This window comes from Rattus norvegicus, chromosome 19 (genome assembly GCF_036323735.1).
Source record: "Rattus norvegicus strain BN/NHsdMcwi chromosome 19, GRCr8, whole genome shotgun sequence".
In the NCBI taxonomy this organism is placed as follows: domain Eukaryota; kingdom Metazoa; phylum Chordata; class Mammalia; order Rodentia; family Muridae; genus Rattus; species Rattus norvegicus.
This window is the reverse complement of record NC_086037.1, coordinates 32,152,502-32,176,524: the sequence shown is the minus strand read 5'-3', so window position 1 is coordinate 32,176,524 and position 24,023 is coordinate 32,152,502. Positions and strand designations below refer to the sequence as shown.

General features: G+C 40.5%; 1 protein-coding gene across 15 annotated transcripts in view; it reads left to right on the top strand.

The window, feature by feature from the left end:
- Positions 1 to 24,023, top strand: part of Chd9 (chromodomain helicase DNA binding protein 9) — a 223,110-nt gene that overhangs the window by 160,964 nt on the left and 38,123 nt on the right. For 14 of the 15 annotated variants that reach the window (XM_063278586.1, XM_039098055.2, XM_039098060.2 and 11 more), the window contains 11 exons: positions 676 to 819; positions 912 to 1,167; positions 2,334 to 2,544; positions 4,651 to 4,846; positions 8,645 to 8,812; positions 9,453 to 9,632; positions 11,784 to 11,894; positions 13,795 to 13,991; positions 14,442 to 14,641; positions 18,597 to 18,756; positions 19,360 to 19,449. In XM_063278586.1, coding sequence (XP_063134656.1) covers positions 676 to 819; positions 912 to 1,167; positions 2,334 to 2,544; positions 4,651 to 4,846; positions 8,645 to 8,812; positions 9,453 to 9,632; positions 11,784 to 11,894; positions 13,795 to 13,991; positions 14,442 to 14,641; positions 18,597 to 18,756; positions 19,360 to 19,449 — 1,913 coding nt within the window. Of the gene's footprint in view, positions 1 to 675; positions 820 to 911; positions 1,168 to 2,333; positions 2,545 to 4,650; positions 4,847 to 8,644; positions 8,813 to 9,452; positions 9,633 to 11,783; positions 11,895 to 13,794; positions 13,992 to 14,441; positions 14,642 to 18,596; positions 18,757 to 19,359; positions 19,450 to 21,576; positions 23,110 to 24,023 lie in introns of those variants that run through there. The other variant, XM_039098069.2, reaches the window with a different exon arrangement.

Sequence of the window (24,023 nt, the reverse complement as noted above, 5' to 3'; positions counted from 1 at the left end):
ACACCCAGTAAAAATTAGAGTCTCCTTTTCCTTATGTATGTGGACCCCAGCTCAACTCCTTACTCCAATATTTACATTTACTTGTCTGTCTTTTGAGACCAATTCTTATCAGATATATAGATATAGATATTATTTAGATATAAATATATGGAGATATGAAAATATATGTTGGGGATTATTATCAAATCACATTTTAGTATGTTGTTAAAATTCTTATTTTCTCTTAAATTTTGATGGAGTTCTATAATCAGAAGTATATTCCAATCAGCTGTCTACTTATTTGGATTGTAAAACCTCAGTGACTCAACAGTTTGCTTTTCTGTGAAGAGCTGAGTATCAATACCTAGATTCCAAAAATGATTCCCAAGTTTCCACAATGATGTTTGAGTTCAAAGAGACAAATAACTGTTTTGTTCATTGAAACACCTAAAATACCTGTTTAGAACTTTTACACCCACAAATAGGTTAATAACAACAACAACAACAACAACAACATAGGCAGTGGTAAATTGCAAGCCTGATAAAAAGGTTTTAATTTACTGAATTATACATTCTGAGTATCATGGGAGCATTATTACACTTGAGTCCATTTGTGAACAGTTGTGAACTTGTATTACCATGTCAGCTTTCATTTCATTTCCAAGGCATCTCCTTAGTTGTTCCTGTTTCCTGTAGGAACACAAGGTGCTCTTGACTGGCACTCCTCTCCAAAATACAGTGGAGGAACTGTTCAGCCTTCTTCACTTTCTCGAACCCTTAAGGTTTCCATCTGAATCAACCTTCATGCAAGAGTTTGGAGATCTGAAGACAGAGGAGCAGGTACTGCAGGGGGTTTGTGAATCAGTGCAAATCTCTTATTGTGCGTCCTCTGATAGTTGGGCGCACCTCTGATCTCTCTCCTGCTTACTCAGGTTCAGAAACTTCAGGCTATCCTTAAACCGATGATGCTGAGACGACTGAAAGAAGACGTGGAGAAGAGATTGGCCCCGAAGGAAGAGACTATTATTGAAGTAGAGCTGACCAACATTCAAAAGAAATACTACAGGGCTATTTTAGAGAAGAACTTCTCGTTTCTATCCAAAGGAGCTGGACAAACTAATGTACCTAACTTGGTCAATACCATGATGGAGCTCAGGAAATGCTGCAATCACCCGTATCTTATCAAAGGTAGCTGAAAGGAATCACAACAGACATCCTCCTTTCCAACAAAGTCCACAAAAAGCAGAGCCCTCCTGTTTGCAGCTCCCGGCATTACTGCTTTCTTATGCTGTTCTGAGGGCTTACAAGCATCTCAGCATCAGGCAGTGGGACTCCAGTTTGAGCACAGCAAGTCACTAGGTTAGGAGTCCACTCTGTCTCGGAGAATCCTCTCGTCAGTGCTCATACAGACAAACATCTTTAAGTGTCTGCATTGACAGTGTTTTCCTGGTTCCCTTCCAGTCTACTTCACACTCTAGGTAGTACCTCAGATGCTGTCCTAAAAAGGATGCTTTGTATGGTCCTGTTGGGTTCTCCACCAGTGCTCCCTCTGTACAAATGCCTGAGTTTGTTCACTTATCCTAGATAACTGACAGTGTTGTGGACACCTTATACTGTCATGGCTAAGGGAAAAAACACAGAAAGCTCCCTTGATTCCTGTCTAGAGTCAGAAGGAAGTGTAACAAGGACTTAACAGGGCTTCCTTTTTGATCTTTTCCTGTTACCTTATTTTGGTGGTTAACATTCATATCCAGATCAATTATAATCATCCTTTGGTTATACCCAAACTTAAGATTTTTTTATAAAAAAACATTAACCATTTGTTTAAAAATTTATGCATGTTTAAAAGTATAGGTTTATTTCTTACTTTAGAGCTACAATTGTTTTATTTTGGTTTTGTGGGCTTTCTTGTTTCTTTTGTTCAGTTTTGGGGTGATTTAGGGTGCTAGGAGGACACGGTAAGGTCTTGCTGCAATGCCTGGCTGGGACCAGACTCCCAGCCATCCCTCTGCTTCAGTTTTCCAGGAGCTGCCATGCCATGTAGACCTGCAGTTCTGTTCTTTCCTAGAAGCTCTGTTTAGCAGATAAAAATCTGTAACACTTTAACAGACACTTAAGATGTTATCTATATCTTCATGAAATTAACAGTGTCGCATTAGTGGAGGGTTAGTACAAACTTAAATAATTCTAATAAAAGCAGAAGTCCAGAAGAGTCCCAGTTCTAATACATCTAAACATCTAATACATCTAATACATCACAGAAGTCCAGAAGAGTCCCAGTTCTGATTTAACCCAGCAGCCAGAACCTGCTGGAGAGTTTGTATTGCTCTTTTCACGGCTTCCTTCTTGCACAGGTGCTGAGGAGAAAATAATTGGAGAATTTAGAGACACATACAATCCATCTGCCTCTGATTTTCATCTGCAAGCAATGATCCAATCTGCTGGTAAATTGGTCCTCATTGATAAGTTACTTCCCAAAATGAAAGCTGGAGGTCATAAAGTGCTCATCTTCTCTCAGATGGTTCGCTGCCTTGACATCCTGGAAGACTACCTTATCCATAAAAGGTACGAAAGCACTGTGTGTTTACCTGCTTCATAGACTTTGGGGGATGTTCTTATTTCTGTTTTACTTCATTGAGATAATTAAAGCTTTTTTATACTTCAGTCTTTTCTGGTTTGTTTAATACTGATTTGTTATTTTGTTTCAGTTTTTGGTTCATGACAATACAAGCATTGAATTTAACTTAATCAGTATTTATATAAACAAGTATAGCATATATAGGATATTTTATGGGAATATCAGAGATTCAACTTCATATCAGTATATTATAAAAGGAAATCAGAAATCTCAGCTATTGAGTTTGATTTTGATTTTCTTCATTTTTGTATTTATTTATTTGTTTTGAGACAAGGTTTCTGTGTAGCCCTGGCTGTCCTGGAATTCACTCTGTAGACAGGCTGACCTCAAACTCAGAGATCTTCCTGCCTCTGCAGTGCTGGGGTTAATGGCTTCAACTGTTGGTTTTAATATGAAAGACTTTGATCACTTTACCTAAGTAAAAGTTCATATTAGTTGATATTATATGATTATGTAGCTCACTGTTGTGGCTGGTTACTTTGTGTGGTATGTCTATTACGTATGCGATGTGTGTGTGTGTTGGGGGGTACCTCAGTGATTGTCTAGAATGCCCGACTTGTTAGCCCCAATGATCGTCTGGTCTCCTCCTCCCAGCCCTGATCACAGGCACATGGCACTGTTCCCGGATGTCACTCTTACACAAAGCCTGGGGATTGAAACTCAGGTCCTCACTCACGTGTGCATAGCAAGCACTTTCCAACTGAGGAAAAGCCTCCAGGCTCCTCTGTGACTTTGTTCCTCCTCGCAGCACTGAGGCTTGAATTTGGGGCCTTGCATTTCTGGGCAGTGCCTTCCACTCACATGAACTCACACTAAGTGTGTGTTGCTCGCAAATTTACACCACGTAAGACTACTACATCACAATATTGCCTTTAAAGATTCTCACATTTTCTTTTTAATATTTATTTATTCATTAGTCATGCATATGCATCTGTGTCAGTATAAGTTTATGAGCACCACATGTGTGCAGACACCCAAGAAGGCCAGAGGGAGCTCTAGAATTAGAGGCAGTTGTGAAACACCTCATGGGGAAGAGTGCTGAGAATCAAATCCAGGTCTTTTCAAAAAGCAGCCTGAGCTCTTAACTGGGGAGCATCTCTCTATTTTCTTGATTGTTTTGTATAAAGAATTTATGAGGAGATTAATCTGTGCAAACAGTTTTCAAAATGGTGGATTTTATGTAAAATCCCCAGGGTTTTTAACATCCTGAGTAACACTAGAAGTTACACTGTTTTACACTGAAACACTGGAGAGGAAGGAAGCATAGTGCATAAGTACTGTTTGAGCCCCGTGACAGCCTCTGAAATGGTATGCATATGTCTTGCAGTTAAAAAGTTGGCCAGCAGTGGCAGTGCCCGCCTGTAATCCCAGCACTCGGCTGCCAGAGGCAGGCAGAGCTCTGAGTGCAAGGCCAGCCTGGTTTCAGAACATCCAGAGCTATACAGAGAAACCATATCTCAAAAAATAAAGGCAAACAAACAAAAAAGTTGGATGGTAAATGGGAAAGAGTCAAAGACATTTTAAATTGTTGCTTTGTATAATGACCATAGAGACGTGTGCAGCATTGCAGTGTCCTCCGCAGACACTGCTCTAGTAATTGAGAGGGTTTCATGGGGGGACATTCACAGTTTCCTGTGTAGTCGGTCAAAGTGTTCATTAGGATGACATTAGCAGCCTAGTTATTGTGAGTGGTATTTCATTATGTAAATTTTCTATTTTGTTTGTTTTTGTAAATCAAATTGGTGTTTCTGCTCTGTCACAGAAATCAGTATGCACATGCTGTATCCTTGAGCTAGAGTCCCCAGGATCCAAAATGTGGTTCTAGCCATGTAAAATATGTGCATCTAGGAATGCAGACATTTGTATCTTTATGTTACCATGAGTTTTCAAATGTAAAAATTATTTACAATGTTGTTGATTTTTAATTGCGTACCAGATGCAGTGCGGTGTAGGGAAGATGACTTTGCCATTGATAGACTATCTTCATTTTCACTACACCCAACATTTAACCTTACTGCTTTTCATTTAAATAGATATTTATATGAGCGGATTGACGGTAGAGTCAGAGGAAATCTTCGACAAGCAGCTATAGATCGATTTAGTAAGCCTGATTCAGATCGATTTGTTTTCCTCCTGTGCACCCGAGCTGGTGGTCTGGGCATCAACTTAACTGCAGCTGATACGTGCATAATTTTTGATTCTGATTGGAATCCTCAAAATGACCTCCAGGTAATACATTTTTTGGCTAACAAGGGGGGTAATTTTTTTTTAAATCCATGTTACTTTTTTGGTGATCCTCATCTTTTATACAGACAGATTAACATGTTTTTTTAAGAAACACCTCTGCATAATGAACTTATTTTAATTATCACTTAATGATAATAAAATATAATAAAAGACACCTTTTAGTGTTTCTTACTAATTTATGAAATTATGTAATAATTGAATACAATATTTGTCTTCTTTAAAGTATGGGGGTAGATAGAAGTATATGCATGCTTTTTAATCCCAACTCTCCTGAGGCTGAAGCAGGGAGAGCTCTGAGTTTGAGGCCAGCTTGAGTTATGTAGCCAGTTCCAGGCCAGTCAAAGCCATATAGTGAGGCTTTGCTTTAAAAACAAAACAAAACAAAACCCTATAATAATGTAATGAAATAATATGTTGGGGAAAAAGGGGTTCCCTCTAAGAGTGAAGTCCTAGGCTGGGGTTCCATCTCCACCTTCCCAAAAGGTCATAAACGTAAGAGACTTCACTCTGCCTCTCGTTAGACTTACAGTAAGATTAAAACTTCAGAATTTACGTGCTTGTCCTAATGTCACATACGCATCACATAGTACATGTCAAACCAAGCAATAATATACCTGTGTATAAAATTCTGTAGACACTGAAGGCAGGAAAGCTAAGCCTGCAGTGGACTTCATAGAAATAAGGATATTAGAATGTTCAGGGGTCAGGAGATAGCTCAGTGGTTAAGATCACTTGCAGTTCTTCCAGTGGACCCCTGTTTAATTTTTGTCAGCCGTATGAAATCCTTATCTGTATAGTTCAATGGGAACTGATCCTGTCTCTGGCCTCTGAGAATACTAGGCATGTGCATGGGACACACATACACACACGCACGCGCACGCGCACGCGCACGCGCACGCACGCACAAGCAGAGTGATGAGAGGCTGGGTGTGGTTGCACATGTCTTCCATCCAGCACTGTGAGGGAAAAGCAGGCAGAACTCTGAGAGGTAAAGGTTAACCTGATCTACACAAGTTCCCAGACAGCCAGGGTTACGTATAACTTACCATCTCAACAACAAGTGATCAGAAAGGCCAAAACGCTGCTAAAAACATGTATTTAGGAAGGGATATGAAATGAGAATAAATTATATGTAAAATTTGTTTTTTATTCATGATAGTCTTAATAATTCTGTAATTTGTAGTGATACTTTGAATAGCTATGAAATATAATAAGTTATTAAGAATATACTAAGGTTAATAGAAACAACCTTTTAGATTGATTTACATTGTGTGTATGAATGTTTGCCTCTGTGTATGTAGGTGTACCACGTGAGCACCTGTGCTCTCAGAAGAGAGCATGAGGTCGTGTGGAACTGGATAGGGATTGTTGTGAGCCATAGCGGGACATTGGAGGGTCCTCTGCAAGAGCAGCCTGTGCTCATAACCACAGAGCCATCGCTCCTACACCAACATAACATTTTAAATTGCTTGTTTTTTGTGTAATCTAGTTCAAAATATCAGAAATGTGTCCAAGATTAATGCATAGATTAAATCAACCACTTCATAGAGGACACAGTATTTTTCACTTTATAGGCTACATAGTGTCTCTTCCACACTCATTTTAATTAGCATACATTATGCCTAATGCCTCCATTGTGGCAGTTTCATGCATGGGAATATAAAGTGTTTTGTATGTTTTGGTTTTATTCATCCCCCAGTGTTCTCTGTTGTCTTCCTCCCTCGCTGGCCCCTTTCTTCTTCCAACCAGACCCCTCTATCTTTAGTTCTTTCTGTTTTGTTTTTAGTGATACAATAAATTTAATGGGTGAGGAGTGATCTACAGGATCATAAGCAACTTATCAGTAGCTATACCAGAGAAGAAAATGTTTCCTCCTCCCTCAGCAACCTTAACTTGCTTATAATCTTCAGGCAGGAGTGGAGCCTCTGTGAATTGCTTCAAGCAGCTTGGTTTGCCTGTAGATCCTTGGGGAGGGCTGCAGCCATATTAGCTCCTCCCCCTTCCTTGAGTAAATGTTAATGGGGTCTGTTGTATGTAATGAGTCTTCTGCACTAACTGTACCCACTCTGCACTCAAAAGTGCATCACCATGTCAAGCACAGCAGACAGTGTCTGCACCACTGTGTTCTGTCCAGAGTTCTTAGCTGCGAGCACAGCATCAATATCTGCAGAAGTTACTCATTTTATCTCTCCATTGCACTGTACATGCCAGGCCAGGTCTGTGCCGCTGAGCTATGCTCCTAGCCCATCTACTCCCTTGAGATGGAGGCCTTACCAGGTTGGCCTCGAGGCTGAGCTTCTGTCTCAGCCTCTTGAGTGGTTACGGCCTCAGGTCTACATCCACATGGCCAGCATTTCTAACTGACTAGCTGTGCCCTTGAGGTGAGCAGAATGGGCGAGTGCTGAGGAGATAGACTGCATGTCCTGTGGACTCCAGGAAAGGGTTGGCAGGAACTCGGAATAGACCAGAAAGCTCCACAGCCTCCTGCTCCCACCTCTCACAGTGTAATGGTATTAGCTCTTCATTAGTCACCTGAGGCCACAGTCACCTCAGTCCCCAGGTCAGGGTTTTTAAATTCCATTTTGGATAGTCTTTATCAACCAGAAATGTTCTAAGTTTCAAATAGTTTATATTTTGTAAGATTTATAAAATCTTGGGGCCCAAATATAAATATTGAAATTCATCTCTATTTCAAGTACACTTTATAACATAACTGGAGGGAATTTTATATAGCATATAAGTGTGGATTTTGACTAGCCTGTCACACCAGTGCAAGTATAGACATTTCCACTCACCATTTCATTATTTGTGCTCAAAAATGTTCAGCTTTTTACAATTTTACTATATTTTATTTATTATATTTTGGGGGGGTTCCTTCTTTTTTTCTTTTTCTTTTTTTTTTTTTTTTTTTTTTTTTTTTTTTTGGAGCTGGGGACCAAATCCAGGACCTTGCGCTTCCTAGGCAAGTGCTCTACCACTGAGCTAAATCCCCAACCCCTATTTATTATATTTTTAAATATTTTATTCTACTTTGAGTCACTCTGTATCCATGGTTGGTCTGGATCTTACTATGTAGACTAGGCTAGCTCACAGAGGTCTGTCTGCCTCCACTTCTCAAAAGTGTGTGCCATCACAGCCCTCATGATTTCCTGTTTATTCTGGATTTGTTTGTTCTTGTCGTTTGTTGTTTGTTTGTTTGTTTTAGGAGTGTTAGAGGTGGGATAGGGATGAGTTTCCTAGTATTGTGATCAGGCTGATCTAAAACTCACTAGGTAGCCCAGACAGACCTCAAACTCAAAGTCCTCCTGCTTCTGCCTCCTAAATGCAGAGGTTACAGATAGGAACTACCATACTCAGCTAGGATTTTGGATTTCATAGGTTGGCAAACCATATCCTCATTAAAATACAATAATCCAGGCTGGCAGGAGGGGTCAGTGGATGGAGATGTTTGCTGCCAAGCTTTGCAGCCTGAGTTTAGTCCTCAGGGCCCACACGAGAGGAGAGCACTCTCTCTAAAGGTGTCCTCTGACCTCTGTCTGTGATCCTTGTCACATCCTTGTCCACACACATTCACACAGAAAAATAAATGCATTGATTAACTTAATCTAAATCATAATGACCCATAAGGAATCTGTAAGTACAGTCTTAAAATCTAATTTACTGCCAATTGTGGCATTATTCCTCCTTCAAATCAAAAAATTCCCATGTACTTTCTTGCTCTCTCAAGTTTACTATCAATGAATTTTTGGAAGATCGTCTATAACTTTTCCTTTTCTGTAGGCTCAAGCTCGTTGCCACAGGATTGGTCAGAACAAAGCAGTTAAAGTCTACAGATTAGTGACTCGTAACTCCTATGAGAGAGAGATGTTTGACCGAGCCAGCTTGAAACTGGGCCTCGATAAAGCTGTGTTGCAGAGCATGAGCGGAAGAGACAGTAATGTCAGTGGTGTACGTATACTTTTTGTTTCCATGGGGATCTGTGTTTCCTTTACTGATTCTCTCGGAGCTGTCTGTCCCCCTCATGTTTTGTGTACGAGGACCATCTAATGTCATCCTGTGCACAAGAGCATTTGCAGATGGATAGATGCTTAGTGCCTTGGCTGCTGTCTGTTCTGTCTGTGTGGCTTCAGAACTGCAGACCTTAAGAATCTTTCCAAGACAGAAAGGTTTTACCATCTTCCCAGGACATAGAATTCATAAATCTTTTTACATATTAAAAGTTACCAGTTCTTATCACTGGCTTTGTCTTTTATTTAATCATGGGTTGTGGATGTCCTTGTCATGTTGTGGGGTTTTGCCTTAGGCATTTTGATTAATGTAGACTCACAGTGCTATAATGGAAATGACCTGGCCCTTAGGCATTGGTTTACTTGACACCATTTTAGTCAAGTGGTAAATCGTATCCTTTAAACAACAAAAAAATAGTCAATGCTTTCTTTCAATATAGTACTTTAGTGAATCTTTTCTCACATGTGGGCCAAGGCCAAAATAAGACATTGCATGTTTTTTAGTATTGTAAGGGGTAATTCCATATTTCATTTTGTGACTTTTAAAATACTATCACTTCTAAAATTACTTTTCTACTTAGATTCAGCAGCTTTCCAAAAAAGAAATAGAAGACCTGCTTCGAAGAGGGGCGTATGGTGCCATTATGGAGGAGGAAGATGAAGGCTCTAAGTTCTGTGAAGAAGACATCGACCAGATTCTGCTTCGCCGAACAAAAACTATTACAATCGAATCAGAAGGATGCGGGTCCACATTTGCTAAGGTAACGACACAGAATAAGGGGCTGTCAGGGGTCAATAGCATGATGGTTTTCAACCTGTGGGTCACAACCCCCACAGCAGTTACATATCAGATACTTACACTATAACTCATAACAGTAAAATTAGAGTTACAAAGTATCAGTGAAATGATTTTATGAGTGGGAGGGTCATCACAACATGAACGTATTAAAGGGTCTTAAGACCCACTGAAACAGAACTTATAGAACGAGCGAGTCTCTATACAGAAAGAGGATGTAGTGGTGGGCCTCACAGGCTATGGTCCAGCTAAGTCAACGGCGAAGTGGCTCTACGGCCAGGGAAGGAGTGGACTTGTAGTGAAGGGGAGGACAAGCAGGCAAAGGGAGAACTTTCTTCTCTCCTTTCCTTTGTATAGACTTCCAGAAAAAATGTGTGGCCCAAAGTGATCTGCAAACTTTAAAGATCCGGGTTAGAAGTGGGTGTTCTCACTGCAAATGATCCGATTTAAAAAAATAAAAACTCCCCCACAGGAGTTCTCAGACAGCCATTTGTGTTTTCGTTAATTCAAGATGTAGTCAAGGTGACACCAGAACAGACACCACGGGTCCTAATGTGTAAATGTGGCAGAGTGGTGTTCACATCGCACTATCCGAATGTATCTGTGTCTTTTGTTTTTATCTTAAAACATACTAAATTAACTAATAATCATGGGGGGGGGGGTTGTTTTGTTTTGAGAGAGGCTGTCTTGTACCAAAGCTGGTTTCAGCGTGCTCTGCAGGCAGCCTACTAATTGAGCCAAGTCTCTACCCTGTAACAGTTAACCTTTTCTTCCATTTTTCTCTGATCGTACATGTTTTACTGTACTCTTCTGATCCTAGTAAAACGGAATCCATGGGATCACTAGAAACAGTTGTACCCAGTAAGCAGGAAAATGTTTGAAATAAGAGGACTTTAGGAACTAAAGATTATATGTAATAAAGACAGGAACAAAACAGAAGGTTGGCTAGGGATGCAGTGCTCACCTTGAAAGCACAAGGACCTGAGCGCCATCTCCAGAAGCCTCACAAACCTGCTTGTCACCTGGCACCACGGTGACAGGTGACTCACTGGCAGCCACCGGAGACTGTTTAGTGAGCTTCAGGCTAGAAAGTACTTCAAACGAAGTAGGCGGTGCTTCTGAAGCTTTCATTGTCTTTTGTCCTCCACACACATGCATACCCTCATGTACACATTCTCTCACACACATACATAATCACACAAAAGTTAAACATTTTGTATATGTGTAAATATGTAGAAAAGTTAATCATTATATTTAACTTCAACATATGAGACAGTCCAAGATGATGGCTCAATTGTTAACGCGCCTGCCATACACGCATGAGGGCCTGAGTTCCGGTCTCCATCTAACTCGGTTAAAAAGCAACCGCAAAGCAGGGCAGAGTGGCTCACACCTGCACCCTCAGCCCAAGACAAGCCCTGAAGCTGGCTGGTCCGTGACCTCGGAGTAAAAGGAGAGCTCCTGTCTCAGCATAAATAGATGGTGAAAGTGACCCCTGGCCCCACATGCACACAACACACACACTACATACATGTAACAAGTACTGTATTACTAGCCCATAAATTAAATTCTACCATAATTTCTTTTCTTTTTTTGCTATCCCTTTTTGTTTGTTTCTTTGAGACACAGGGTCTTTCAACACAGCACTGGCTGTCCTGAAACCCACTGAGTAGATGAGGCTGGCCCAAAACACAGAGAATCTGCCTGCCTCTGCCTTCCTAGTGCTGGGATTAAAGGCATGAGGCACTACACCTGGATAATTCTAACATAATTTCTTAATGCGCCTGTAGTATTTTAGAAAGCATGCCTCTGTCTTATATAGTTTCCTGCTATAAAGAAGATTAACATCCTTGTTTATTGAAAGCTTTCAAGTTAATTCACAGTAGTAACTTGCTTAATTTTGCTTCTAAAGTCTAGCCTATGTTGGCATTAAAAACCTTTTGCCTTAACAAATGCCGTTATATTTCAGGCCACTGTGTTGGAACATGTCTTAAGTACCTAATGTATGCCAAATTCAGATTCTGTGAACAGTAAATGAAAAGAGATAATGGTTTCTTTTCAAATGTTTTTCCTTTTCAATGTCTAAGTTTTTTTAAAACTTCATTATATTTTTCAGGCAAGCTTTGTAGCATCTGGAAACCGGACAGATATTTCCTTAGATGATCCCAACTTCTGGCAAAAATGGGCTAAAAAAGCAGAACTAGATCTAGATGCCATCAGTGGCAGAGTAAGTATTTATGAACATAACATCAGGCTGATTACTGTCTGTAGCACACGCACATATGAGCTTGTACAGTGTCCTCTAGAAAGTCAACAAAATCTTAAAAGATGATGAGAAAAATGCATTTAAATTTACTCAAATACAAATAATTTAAAAAGAAAAAGAGAAAAAGAAACATGGGAAAAAGAAAATTGGCAATTCTTTCTTACAAAAAAAATTCAACTAATCCATATAGAAGATATGGGAAAATGTAAAAACTACCCCTAATCTATGATGATAATAATTATAACAATTATAGCAAGTAAATCCTTGAATGAATTTTAAAATTAATGGATTCTTTAGTTTAAAAAAAAAAAGGGACTAGAGAGATGGCTCAGTGATTGAGAACACTGGCTGATCTTCCTAAGGTCCTGAGTTCAGTTCCCAGCAACCACATGCTGGTTCACAACCGTCTACAGAGGGATTAGACTCCTTCTCCTGGCATGCAGGTGTACATGCAGACAGAGCACACATATGCATAACATACATATGTAAATAAATCTCTAAAACATACAAACTGGATATATCTGCGTTCTCAATATATGCCTTCTAAAATATGTCAATTAGATAAACAAAATTCTTAACTTTATAGCAGATATCCTTAAGATTACTTATCTGTAAGTGCAGAGCACTGTGTACAAAATAGAATACAGCAGGACCTGCATTCTCTGATCCTGGCTTCCTCTGCTACTGTGTATTATTTTCTGCTCTGGGGCTTCCTAAGCATCTGATGTCATTTGGGGCCCCTTGTTTATTTGGAATGATACCTTGCAAAATTTCAATTCTTTAAAAATTCTTTATACCTTAACTCCCAGCCAGCTTTTGTACTCTTCCCGCCTTGTAAAACATTACATCCTGAGTAGCATTTGTTTTTAACACGTTTATCTGACTGCCAGCCTTGGGATTCCTTCTAACCAGAAACTGTCTCATGACCTTTGTATCAATAGCACCTATTGTAGAGAAGCAGACACAAGCTACATTGAATGAGCTAAACTGAGTTGCCAAAGGGATCCCGACACTGCCTTGTCCTCACATATTAGCATAATTATCTTGTTCAGTATTACCTAGATGTTTCTAGATATGCAAAATAATCAAACATTTGACCAGAAATTCAGTTCCTGCACATTTCATTTTTCTTTTGTCTTTAAGATGAACTGAGGTCAAAAAGATTTCTTTAGCACTATTTATCTTAAAGTCAAAAGCAACCCAAATTAAGTTATTAATCAACTTTAGGTAAACAAATTGTAAAGTTGAAATCGAGCCTAAAATATATTATGGTTGTTGTAAAAGGACAGTAATGTTTATACTAATGATAGAAAATGCCAACTGTTTTAGTCTATGAATATAATGACATGAGTTATCCATGTATTATAACACTTTTTTTTAATTATCTATTATATATGTAAGTACACTGTAGCTGTCTTCAGACACATCAGAAGAGGGCATCAGATCTCATTACAGGTGGTTGTGAGCCACCATGTGGGTGCTGAGAATTGAACTCAGGGCCTCTGGAAGAGCAGAAGAGCAGTCAGTGCTCTTAACCACTGAGCCATCTCTCCAGCCCCATAACACTTTTTCTTTTCTTTTCTTTTTTTCTTTCTTTTTGGGAGCTGGGTACCGAACCCAGGGCCTTGCGCTTGCTAGGCAAGCACTCTACCACTGAGCTAAATCCCCCAACCCCCCCCCCATAACACTTTTAAGATACAGTGTTTTAAGATGACTTGCTAGGGTAGCAGGTCTGCTAGTTACCCAGTTTTTCTTTCTGCTACTATTTGTTGTTTCTGTAATTTAAAAATTGAAGATTAAAAGACTTATTATAAAAAAATGGTTAAAGTACCTTCCGTAATTGTGACATTAAATTTTACAGAACAGTTTGGTTATTGATACCCCAAGAATTAGGAAGCAAACCAGACCCTTTAGTGCCACAAAAGACGAATTGGCTGAATTGTCTGAAGCTGAGAGTGAAGGAGAAGAAAAACCCAAACTCCGGAGACCCTGTGACCGGTCCGGTGGCTACGGAAGGACAGAGTGCTTCAGAGTGGAGAAAAACCTGCTGGTTTATGGGTAAAGTTGTTATGTTTAAAGTTTGCCTCAAGGATTTATATACAAGCTTAAATACTCTGATATACTATATATAAACTTATACTATTTATAAACTTAAATTTTTCAATAGTATCAGAATCAATAAAATCTACTGTAAAGTATCTCAAATTTCTGTGTGTGGCTCGTATTCTCCTTCTGCGCTCACACTGTTTCCAGTGAGTGGCTCATATCAAGCTCCTCCTTCTTGCATGTGCACATTTAGTAACACAAAGCATAAACACACTGTAATTATCTGTCTCTGGGTAAGACATACTCAAAATCACTGCTCCACTCTGCTTTGCTCTGCACACAAGAGAAACCATTAGTAAAACTTTATAATGACAGAATTCTTCTATCTCGTGGCCTTTATGCATGAGGTATGACTTTGCTCAGACTTAAGTGAGTTTTATCTGAACTGTCCTTTTTAACCAGGTGGGGCCGATGGAGAGAAATCCTGTCTCACGGCCGTTTTAAGCGGCAGCTGAATGAGCACGATGTAGAAGTCATTTGCCGTGCCCTCTTAGCCTATTGCCTCGTTCACTATCGGGGTGACGAGAAAATTAAAGGTTTCATATGGGATCTCATCACTCCCACTGAGGATGGCCAGACTCGTGAGCTACAGAATCACTTAGGTAAGCATATTTGTTTTCTTTAAAAAAAAGATCTTGTATAAATAATACTTACTGTACTCTCATGTAAAATTTTAAAATAATACAGATAATATTAACAATATTTATACTAAAGAACCAAACTTCAGCACCTGCCAGTATTGTGGGAGATGGGTGGGTGGGTGGGTGCGCTTATGTTACTTTTAAATTTTTATCACTTTGCAGACTGTTGACATCACAGTGTATCACCAGGAGGCATGTAGTTGTGTCTCTTTTCTCAGTTTTTTCTTAGTATTCCATGGTATGGGAGTGTGAGAATTTGACTTATAGCTCCTTTAATGATGGGCTTTCTAGTTCCAGTTTGACGCAGCTGAAAACAAATAAGAAGCTCTATTGTCTGTGGGTAAATCTTTCTCTAGTGCCTTAGATACCGTCTCCTAGGACTTGTAAGCACAGAATTTTCAGGCCTCAGATGTAGCGAATCACAGTCTGCTTATAACCGACTCCTCAGGGTTAGTATGCGTGTTGGAGTATGTGACACAGCAATAGTTAGGTCACTGTCCACAGTGACTGTCTGAAATGCTGTCGCTGGCATATGCAAGTCTATTTCCTCACAGCTTTGCTAACCAAGTGTTCATTTCTGTATATGCTACATTTTACCATAAAACATTTGCGTTTTCTATTAAGATGAAAAATTACGGTGCTTTTAAAATTATGTTACAATTTTGTTCTTCTGAATCACAAAATATTTATTTCCTATCTAGTATATATACTTGTTCAATGTATATGTGATATAAAAAGAAATATAGAAGATCCTCGAGGTATACAACTTTACATTCTGGCTGGGTAGACAGACCGAGGCTATTGATAAATTAATTAAACAGCTACGGATTGTAATAAACACTGTGATATGATTATAGACTTCCAAGATAGCACAGCCACAAGCATTTGTTTTGGATGAAAAAGTATAGGAGACTTATTAATTAATTTGAGGAATTAGCATTTATGTAAAGGTGAAAAAATCATGCAAATATGGTTTCAGTCTTCCCCTAAAACCCACATATAAAATAAAGAAGGAAATGTAAGGTATTAAGTTTGATCAACTCTATAGAATAGAAGAGTTCGGTTTTTTAACAAATTAAAAAACCAGTAGGACTGGGAATGCTTGCAGGAGCTTGTCTGTAAACCAGTAGGTCTCTACTGGAGTTGGATGAGCCTGTGCACCCCAACTTTGAGCATGTTGCTGGAATCTAATGGGCAGATTCAGGTAAACGGAGACATTTCTTGCCCATAAAGAACTATCCATTCCTAAATATTAGTAGAGCTGAGAAAAAAACCACTATAAGTAAAAGAGATGTGTCTTAATAATCTATTTCATTTGGGGGCCTTAATTTATGTCATGACTGAGACAAACAATCTAGGAAAAATTCTTTACTAAATGTCTTAGTTAGGCTCTTACTGCTGTGAACAGACACCATGACCAATGCAAATTTTATAAGGACATTTCTTTGGGATTGGCTTACAGGTTCAGAGGTTCAGTTCATTATCATCAAGGTGGGAACATGGCAGCATCCAGGCAGGCATGGTGCAGGCAGAGCTGGGAGTTCTACATCTCCATCTGAAGGAAGCCAGGGACAGACTGAACATCCTCAGGCAGTTAGGAAGAGGGTCTGCCAGCCCACCCCCATGGTGACACACTTCCTCCAACAAGGCCACACCTTCTAATAGTGCCACTCCCTGGGCCAAGCATATGCAAACCATCACACTAGACGATTTTATATTAGAATGTGCAGTATTAAGAAACTATTACTCCATTTCCAAACATGTCTTGTGACTCCTTACCTTTTAGAAAAAGGTAACTGAAAGATTTGAATTAAATTTTAGCTGTCTTTGACTTATGTCAAAACAATATGAGCAGCTGAAGAAAAGAATATAGATGAAACAAATTGGCCATGGATTAATGATCAATAAAAACAAAGCGTGGGGATCCACTGTAGCATGCCATCTGCTTGTGTATGCTTAAATAATCCACACTCAGAATACAGGCGCGGACCCTCAAAAATAGGGAGAATGAAATTTTTAACATGGAGGCAAAGAGAAGTGCTGACAGCTTTATTAACCTTGAAAGAGGTAAGTCTTAGCTTACAGTAGAAAAAGGCAAGTACTCCGATGCTCTCCACACACGAATTCATGACATCAGGGAAGACACAGACTGTGATTACAACTGTTTGAAGGCGGGCAGGTCCCCAATACCCTCGACTCTTAGAGCCATATTTTAAACTTACTGATACTCTTCTCTGGAGAGAGGAAAATACCAGTGGTGTGAGGTGTAAAGATTGGAAAGAAGTGCGTGCACCAGCCTGGGCAGTCCGAGGGCAAAAGCTAAAGGTCAGGTGCAAAGCTAAGCATAGTGGCTGCAAAACCCCACAGTGAACAGCTCCTGACCGCAGTCAAACTCCGCCCAGCTCTTCATAGTGAAGTGCATTATTTTGAATGCTAAAAGTAATTTTAAAAAATGAAAAAGAGAAACATTATTCTAATTTACTCATTCTATTAACCAATGAGATAAAAGAAACCAGATAATGTAGTCAAAATTGGATCATTAGTGACTTTCAAGAATTAAGAGTGAAACAAGTGAATCTTGCAGATTAATAAATATGAGCTCTCTGGTCAACTGTAGTTCACTTCACTAAAGCTGGTGGATGAAAGCCCCATCCATGAGTTACCATGGATACCCTGCAGGTGCCACGACCCATGAGTAAACTGCAGGAAATAAGGTCTAGAAACAGCTCAGACACAGAAACATGCCAAGTATTTTATAAGCATATGTAGTGTAATGCACAAGGAGTAGGCGTGAACTCATATACTGCTGGTTTCTGGGACAGACCAGAGAGGAGTGTAGACTCAGCTGTAGACAGAGCAGAGAGGGGTTTGTAGACTCAGCTGTAGACAGAGCAGAGAGGGCTGTGTAGACTCAGCTGTAGACAGAGCAGAGATGGGTGTGTAGACTCAGCTGAGGACAGAGCAGAGAGGGGTGTGTAGACTCAGCTGTAGACAGAGCAGAGAGGGGTGTGTAGACTCAGCTGTAGACAGAGCAGAGAGGGGTGTGTAGACTCAGCTGTAGACAGAGCAGAGAGGGGTGTGTAGACTCAGCTGAGGACAGAGCAGAGAGGGGTGTGTAGACTCAGCTGTAGACAGCAGAGAGGGGTGTGTAGACTCAGCTGTAGACAGAGCAGAGAGGAGTGTAGACTCAGCTGTAGACAGAGCAGAGAGGGGTGTGTAGACTCAGCTGTAGACAGAGCAGAGAGGGGTGTAGACTCAGCTGTAGACAGAACAGAGAGGGGTGTGTAGACTCAGCCGAGGACAGAGCAGAGAGGAGTGTAGACTCAGCTGTAGACAGAGCAGAGAGGGGTGTGTAGACTCAGATGTAGACAGAGCAGAGAGGGGTGTAGACTCAGCTGTAGACAGAGCAGAGAGGGGTGTAGACTCAGCTGTAGTTGATCTCATATCCTAGAAACTGAGTGAGTGCGGCACATGTGATCAGCCTAGACAGTGATACTCTCTTACTCATTGGAGAAATTCGGATGAAACTCTCAAGGACATAAAAATGACCTTAGCTGCCTTAAGATTAACCCATTCCCTGTTATTAATAAAGCTGTTTCTGGAGAGCAAGAGAATAAATACACTTCTCAGATCTAGTAAACCAAGAGTAAAGGAGCAGGTAAGTTACAGCATCAGAAGATACCAAAGAGAGTGTTGTCTCACTTTGCGAAATTCAACTTAATTTTAAAAAGGTATCTTGAATTGTGTCTTAATCGTACTTGTGTTAGCACTATTACCAGCAATGTGCTCAAGGCTTCTATGTAACCTGCAGAAACTCCAGAAAGTCTCCAGCAACCTCCTCCATTGGAAACATCTTTCAAATCATAGCTTTTTACACATGTTCTGTGTCATTTCAATTTACTTTTCATCTTAACAGGCCTCTCTGCTCCTGTGCCCCGGGGCCGAAAGGGGAAGAAAGTAAAGACTCAGACGAGCTCCTTTGATATCCAGAAGGCAGAGTGGCTTCGCAAGTATAACCCAGAGCAGCTCCTGCAAGATGAGGGTTACAAGAAGCACGTGAAGCACCACTGCAACAAGTGGGTCGCGGGCACCTTTGAGACACTTATGTTCCCTGTACACCGATGCTAATAGAGTCTAGTGAGAGCACAGTCCACATTGTCAACTTCATGAGGCATCTTCAAGCCATCATGAGATGTCTTGTGTAGCTTAATCAGCAAATGAAATTAATCTCCAGATAAACTTGTCTCTTCCTGGGCATTTAATAATGACCATTGTAAAGACTTGTTAGTATCTTTTGTGTAGCATCAGTAACGAGGGTTATTTGAGCACATACAGTCATTACTTTATTATTAAAAGACTCTATATAAGCAAGGGGTCATGCACATACCTGTTCACTGACAGTTGTGTGGAAGGCAATGGTGGGAGACTTCTCTCATGAGTTCATGGCAAGCATTTTCTTCTCAGTGAGTTCCAGGCCAGACAAAGCTGCATAGCAAATTCTCTCAAACAAACAGGCAGGCAAAACAGACCAGAAAATTAACAAAAGTCTATAGATAGCCACACCCTTGACTTTTTGTTCCTTTAGACTAATATCTTTGTCTCCTGTGGTTGGGTGGTTGGTTGGGTGGGTGGCTGATTTATTTGTTTATTTGTTTATCTATCTGTTTATCTATTCATAGAGTCCTGCTTCGTGTAAGGATGCTGTACTATCTAAAGCAAGAAGTCATTGGAAATGAGAGTCAGAAAGTATTTGATGGAGTTGATGCAAGGTAACTTAAATGTTTTAATAACAAGTGAAGCCAAAATTATACAATGACAGAAAATTACATAGTAAGTGAAGGAAAGTCCCAGGCCATAGGGATCCGACCCTGCCTCTCCTTTGTTACTCTCATCCTTGGTTCTGTTATAAAATGCAACAAATGTGGGAGTTGTCATTGGAAGAATTTGTATGTAGTCAGAATGCTATTCAGGTAGAAACTCATAAAATAAATGATTGACTCATTTCTTCAGAAAGGTCTGGGTTATTTTGCTTTCTTTGTATTGTTCGGTTCAAACCCAGGGCGCTTGCTTGTGTGTTCCAGGCAAGCGCTTTATTACTCTACACCTCTAGTCTCGGACCTATTTAGAGAACTCTCAGGTGCTATGAAACACTGAAGGTAAAAACAAAATGATTAGTCATCCTTAAGCAGCTCATGGTATCAGTGAGCAGAAATGAGACTCTACTTTGCATGCTTAGATGAGATGCCAAGGACATGCCAGTAGGAACCAGTCTGGGTTCACTGTGCTTCCTCAGTCTGTGCAGTGTTTCAGTCTCTCTCGTCTCTGCAGTGTCTGCCTTAAACCTGTACAAACCTTACCACTTACTTAGTCCTCTATTCTCAGGAACTAAATGTAAGCAAGCCGTCGAGTAGAAGTAACCTCAGCTTCCCACCACCAAGTAGAACCTGAACTTTCCTGTACTCATTCTTTGCTTGTTTTCTTCTACTACAGCAGCCACATGAGACCCTAGCAGCACCCTGGGCTCCCGGGCTCTGGACCTGTTTTTGTGGTACAGTCACATGTGCACTTGTAGGCTCAACCCATCCTGTCATCCCTATCGTGTGACTTTTGGTTACTGCTCGGCCTTTCCAACTCACTTAAAGCTTAGGAACTTGTCATGAGAACTGTCTGACTTCGTCCTGGCGTCTTCACAACACTCATCACTAGACCTTACCTTCTCATGTCCCTCCTTTTTTCCTTGTTATTTAATTTTATTCCCTCCAATACTAACTAAATTCTTCAACCCCACTGTTTGTCTATCTCATTGTTTCATATAACTATTATAACTTCAGGTTAGGTGAAATTAAGCTATCTACCTACTTCCTGCCTTTCTCTAAGCACCTCAACATGGCTAGGGAAAAAGTGAAATGAACAGACCATTTAACCACGTTGGCTAAGAAGCTCCTTTTTTTCCTTACCTATTTCCTCAACGCACTCTTCCACCTCACCAGCAATGTCTAAAAACAACCCTGCGACATAGAGGAAAACAACTAGTCAACAGTGGCCTGCATCTGTGCCTACCTACCTGACCCTCAGGTGACAGTAGACATGCCTCTCCTTTGCTAATTCACAGCCTTGGAGCCCTTCTCTACTGTTCACTCAAGAACCTTACTTCTGTAGTAATCTTTCTTTCCTGGACCCCTCCCTCCCTTGATCCCCATCCTCCCCCCATCTCACATACGTGTATTCATATTACTCACTTCCCTTAAAAAGGAGAAGAGCTTCCATAATGTTTATCTCTGTTTCAACGCTCCCCTTCTCAACAGACTCCTTCCTGTTTCTACTTCTTTGTTTCCATTTTTTATCAGCAACTTCTAATTAATCTTTCCATTATTGTACAAAAATATATCTTCCTTCCTTCCTTCCTTTTTTTGTTCTTTCTTTGCTTCTTAAATTATTGTCTTTCTTAGGCATCCATGCTACTTCCTGTACCTGCCAGTTCTTTCCCTCCATTCCCATGTGTAAGAACTCCCCATACTGAATCCCACTGCTGTGATTCTTGAATCTTCTTCCTCCATCATGAAAGAGAATTAACTCCTCAGCTCCATGAAAAATGCTCCAACGTGGGCACCTCCCCTTTTGTCTACTAAGTCTCTAGTCTAGCCTCAATTCTCTTTTTACATTTCTGCTGAGACCTACTCATTGAGTATTCTTGTCTCCACAATCTCTCTAAACTCTACCCTTCAAACAGCAGCTAGAGTGAGTTCTTTTCAAAGTAATGGCACATCTATTCAAAATATCCTCTTAAAGCAGAATCCAGGCTATAGTACCTAAAATAGGCCTACACATTTCTGATTCCCTTTGTTCTGTCCCTCACTCTAGTTCCAGCCACGCTATTGTTTCTGTTCATCCAACAGGTCAAGCTCACACTGTGTTGTTTTGGTCCAAATATGCTTTGTCCAGATCTCCCAAAGAGCTGTCCATGCAAGTGGCTCGACTTTGCTCAGCAGTTACGCACACAGTCTGTTCTTCCAGAAGACCCAAGGTTAGACTCTTGCACTTGCATAGCAGCTCACAGCACTCTGTGACTGCAGTTCCAGGGGATCTGACACCTTCCTCTGACCACCAAGAGCACACAGGTGGTACATAGACAAACATACAGGCAAAGCACCCATACACATGAAACTAAAATTACAAAAAGAGAGCCTTCCCTTCGTGTAATTCAAAGGTCAGCAGAATGTTGTCCTCTCAAGTAGGCCTTCAACCATTAGTAGCCTCCAACCATTTATTTTAATGCCTTATTTTATGACTTCTTCTTTCACTGTAATTAAGTGCTCTCTTATTGATCACTGTATTCTCATGCAATGTCACCTGTGGCTAAGACTATCAGTTTCTGTAGAGCCCTTGCCTAACACCTGAGGACCTAGTTCAATCCTGAGTATTCTCCTTAACTGTTAAGCTAAGTAAATACTTGCTGACTAATCGCCTCTTTTCTTTTGGCTACAACTGACCTACTGCCCTACATTTGGTTTGGCTACAACTGACCTACTGCCCTACATTGGTTTCCTAATGTTCTATTGATTATTCCTTTCTTTTTTTTTTAAATAAATCTATTTCTCTTTGGATTTTATCAAGTTTACATTCCCCTCACACACACCTTAAACACAGTTTTATACATGAAATGCTTCACAGTGTCTCTTTACCATACCAATACCCCCTTTGATGTCATGACTAAGCTCTTTTATGTCAGGAACGTGAAGCCACTGGCCATGTTTCCTTCTCAGCTAGGAAGCAGAGAGTAGCGAGCACCTGTGCTCAACTCAAGTGAGTAGCTTTCCTCCCTCTATAACCTAATCAAAGCAACCCCACACGCTCTTCTCTGGGTCATTCTAGAGTCCACAACTTGACATTAGAGATTAACTATTACGCATCACATACCACTTAGCTTTCACTGTCATCTTGGTGGCTTAACTCCTTATTTCTCATATTCTCAGATCACTAGCTCAAGCCTACACACTTGCCATGATTGCTTACTCTTGATGAGAACACTTTCTTTCTCTCCTCTTTCTGCTCAGCCCCTCCTTTCCCTCAGTTCCATGGACTAACCATGTCTTTCTGTCCCTCCAACTCTGCATCAGCCATCCATCATGGAGCCACAAGGTGCACGTCTCTTTACAAAGGCGAGGGCGTCCGTTAGATCCACTGCAGTTATTGGTACTGAATGCATTCTGAATGGAGGATTTAACCAAGGAAGGTTTTAAAGGCCTTGTGAAGTAAATATCACATCATTTTCAAAGGGAGAAATCAATCAGTTGGGAGGCTGAAGTAGAATGAACAAAAGCTTCATGCCCGTCTAATCTGCATCGTGAATTCTAATCATCCTGGCCTCAATAGCATAGCACAGCCTTCCAAAAAAAAAAAAGCAAAACATAATAAAGAACCAGCAAAAAGCAGCAGTAGGTGTGAGTCTGTCTGGTGTCCTTTTGCCAACAGTTTACAAACACCTCATGCTTCTGTGGCACTCAATTTTGAACCATGACTGTATGTGCACTGATTGATGCTTTCACCAGCAGGAACATGGTCCAGCTTTTCACCACAATGAACTGGACTTAAAGCACCACCTAGTGGTAGGCAAGAGACACTATTTGCTCCCTTTTCTCCTCCTTTGAGTTAGAAACTCCATCAAAAATAAATATTTCCTTTAGCTAAGTTTCGTTATCTCTTTTTTAACTTTTTTATTGTTTTTTAAATTTATATTTCAAATGTTATTCTCTTTCCCTGTTTCCTGTCCATAAGCCCCCAATCCCCTCCCCCTCTCCTTTTATAAGGGTGTTTCCCTCCCCATCCACCCCCTCTTCCCGCCACCCCCCCCCCAACAATCCCCTACACTGGGCGTCCAACCTTGGCAGGACCAAGGCTTCTCCTTCTTTTGGTGCCCAACAAGGCCATCTTCTGCTACATAAGCAGCTAGAGCCATGGGTCTGTCTATGTGTACTCTTTGGGTACTAGTTTAGTTCCTGGAAGTTCTGGTTGGTTGACATTGTTGTTCTCATGGGATTGTAAGCTCCTTCAACCCTTTCAATATTTCCTCTAATTCCTCCAACGGGGACCCCATTCTCAGTTCAGTGGTTTGCTGCTAGTATTCGCCTATGTATTTGACATGCTCTGGCTGTATCTCTCAGAGGAGATCTATATCTGATTCCTGTCAGCAAATATCAGAAATATCTCTCTATTTCTCTACTCAGTCAAAACATTTTCAATTTTGGTTTGTTTCATTGCAAAGATAGAATGAAGTATCTGCTTACAGTGCTGACATTGTAGAGGTCGAGTCCCCATGTTTTCACCGTGGGCTAAACCCTTCTAA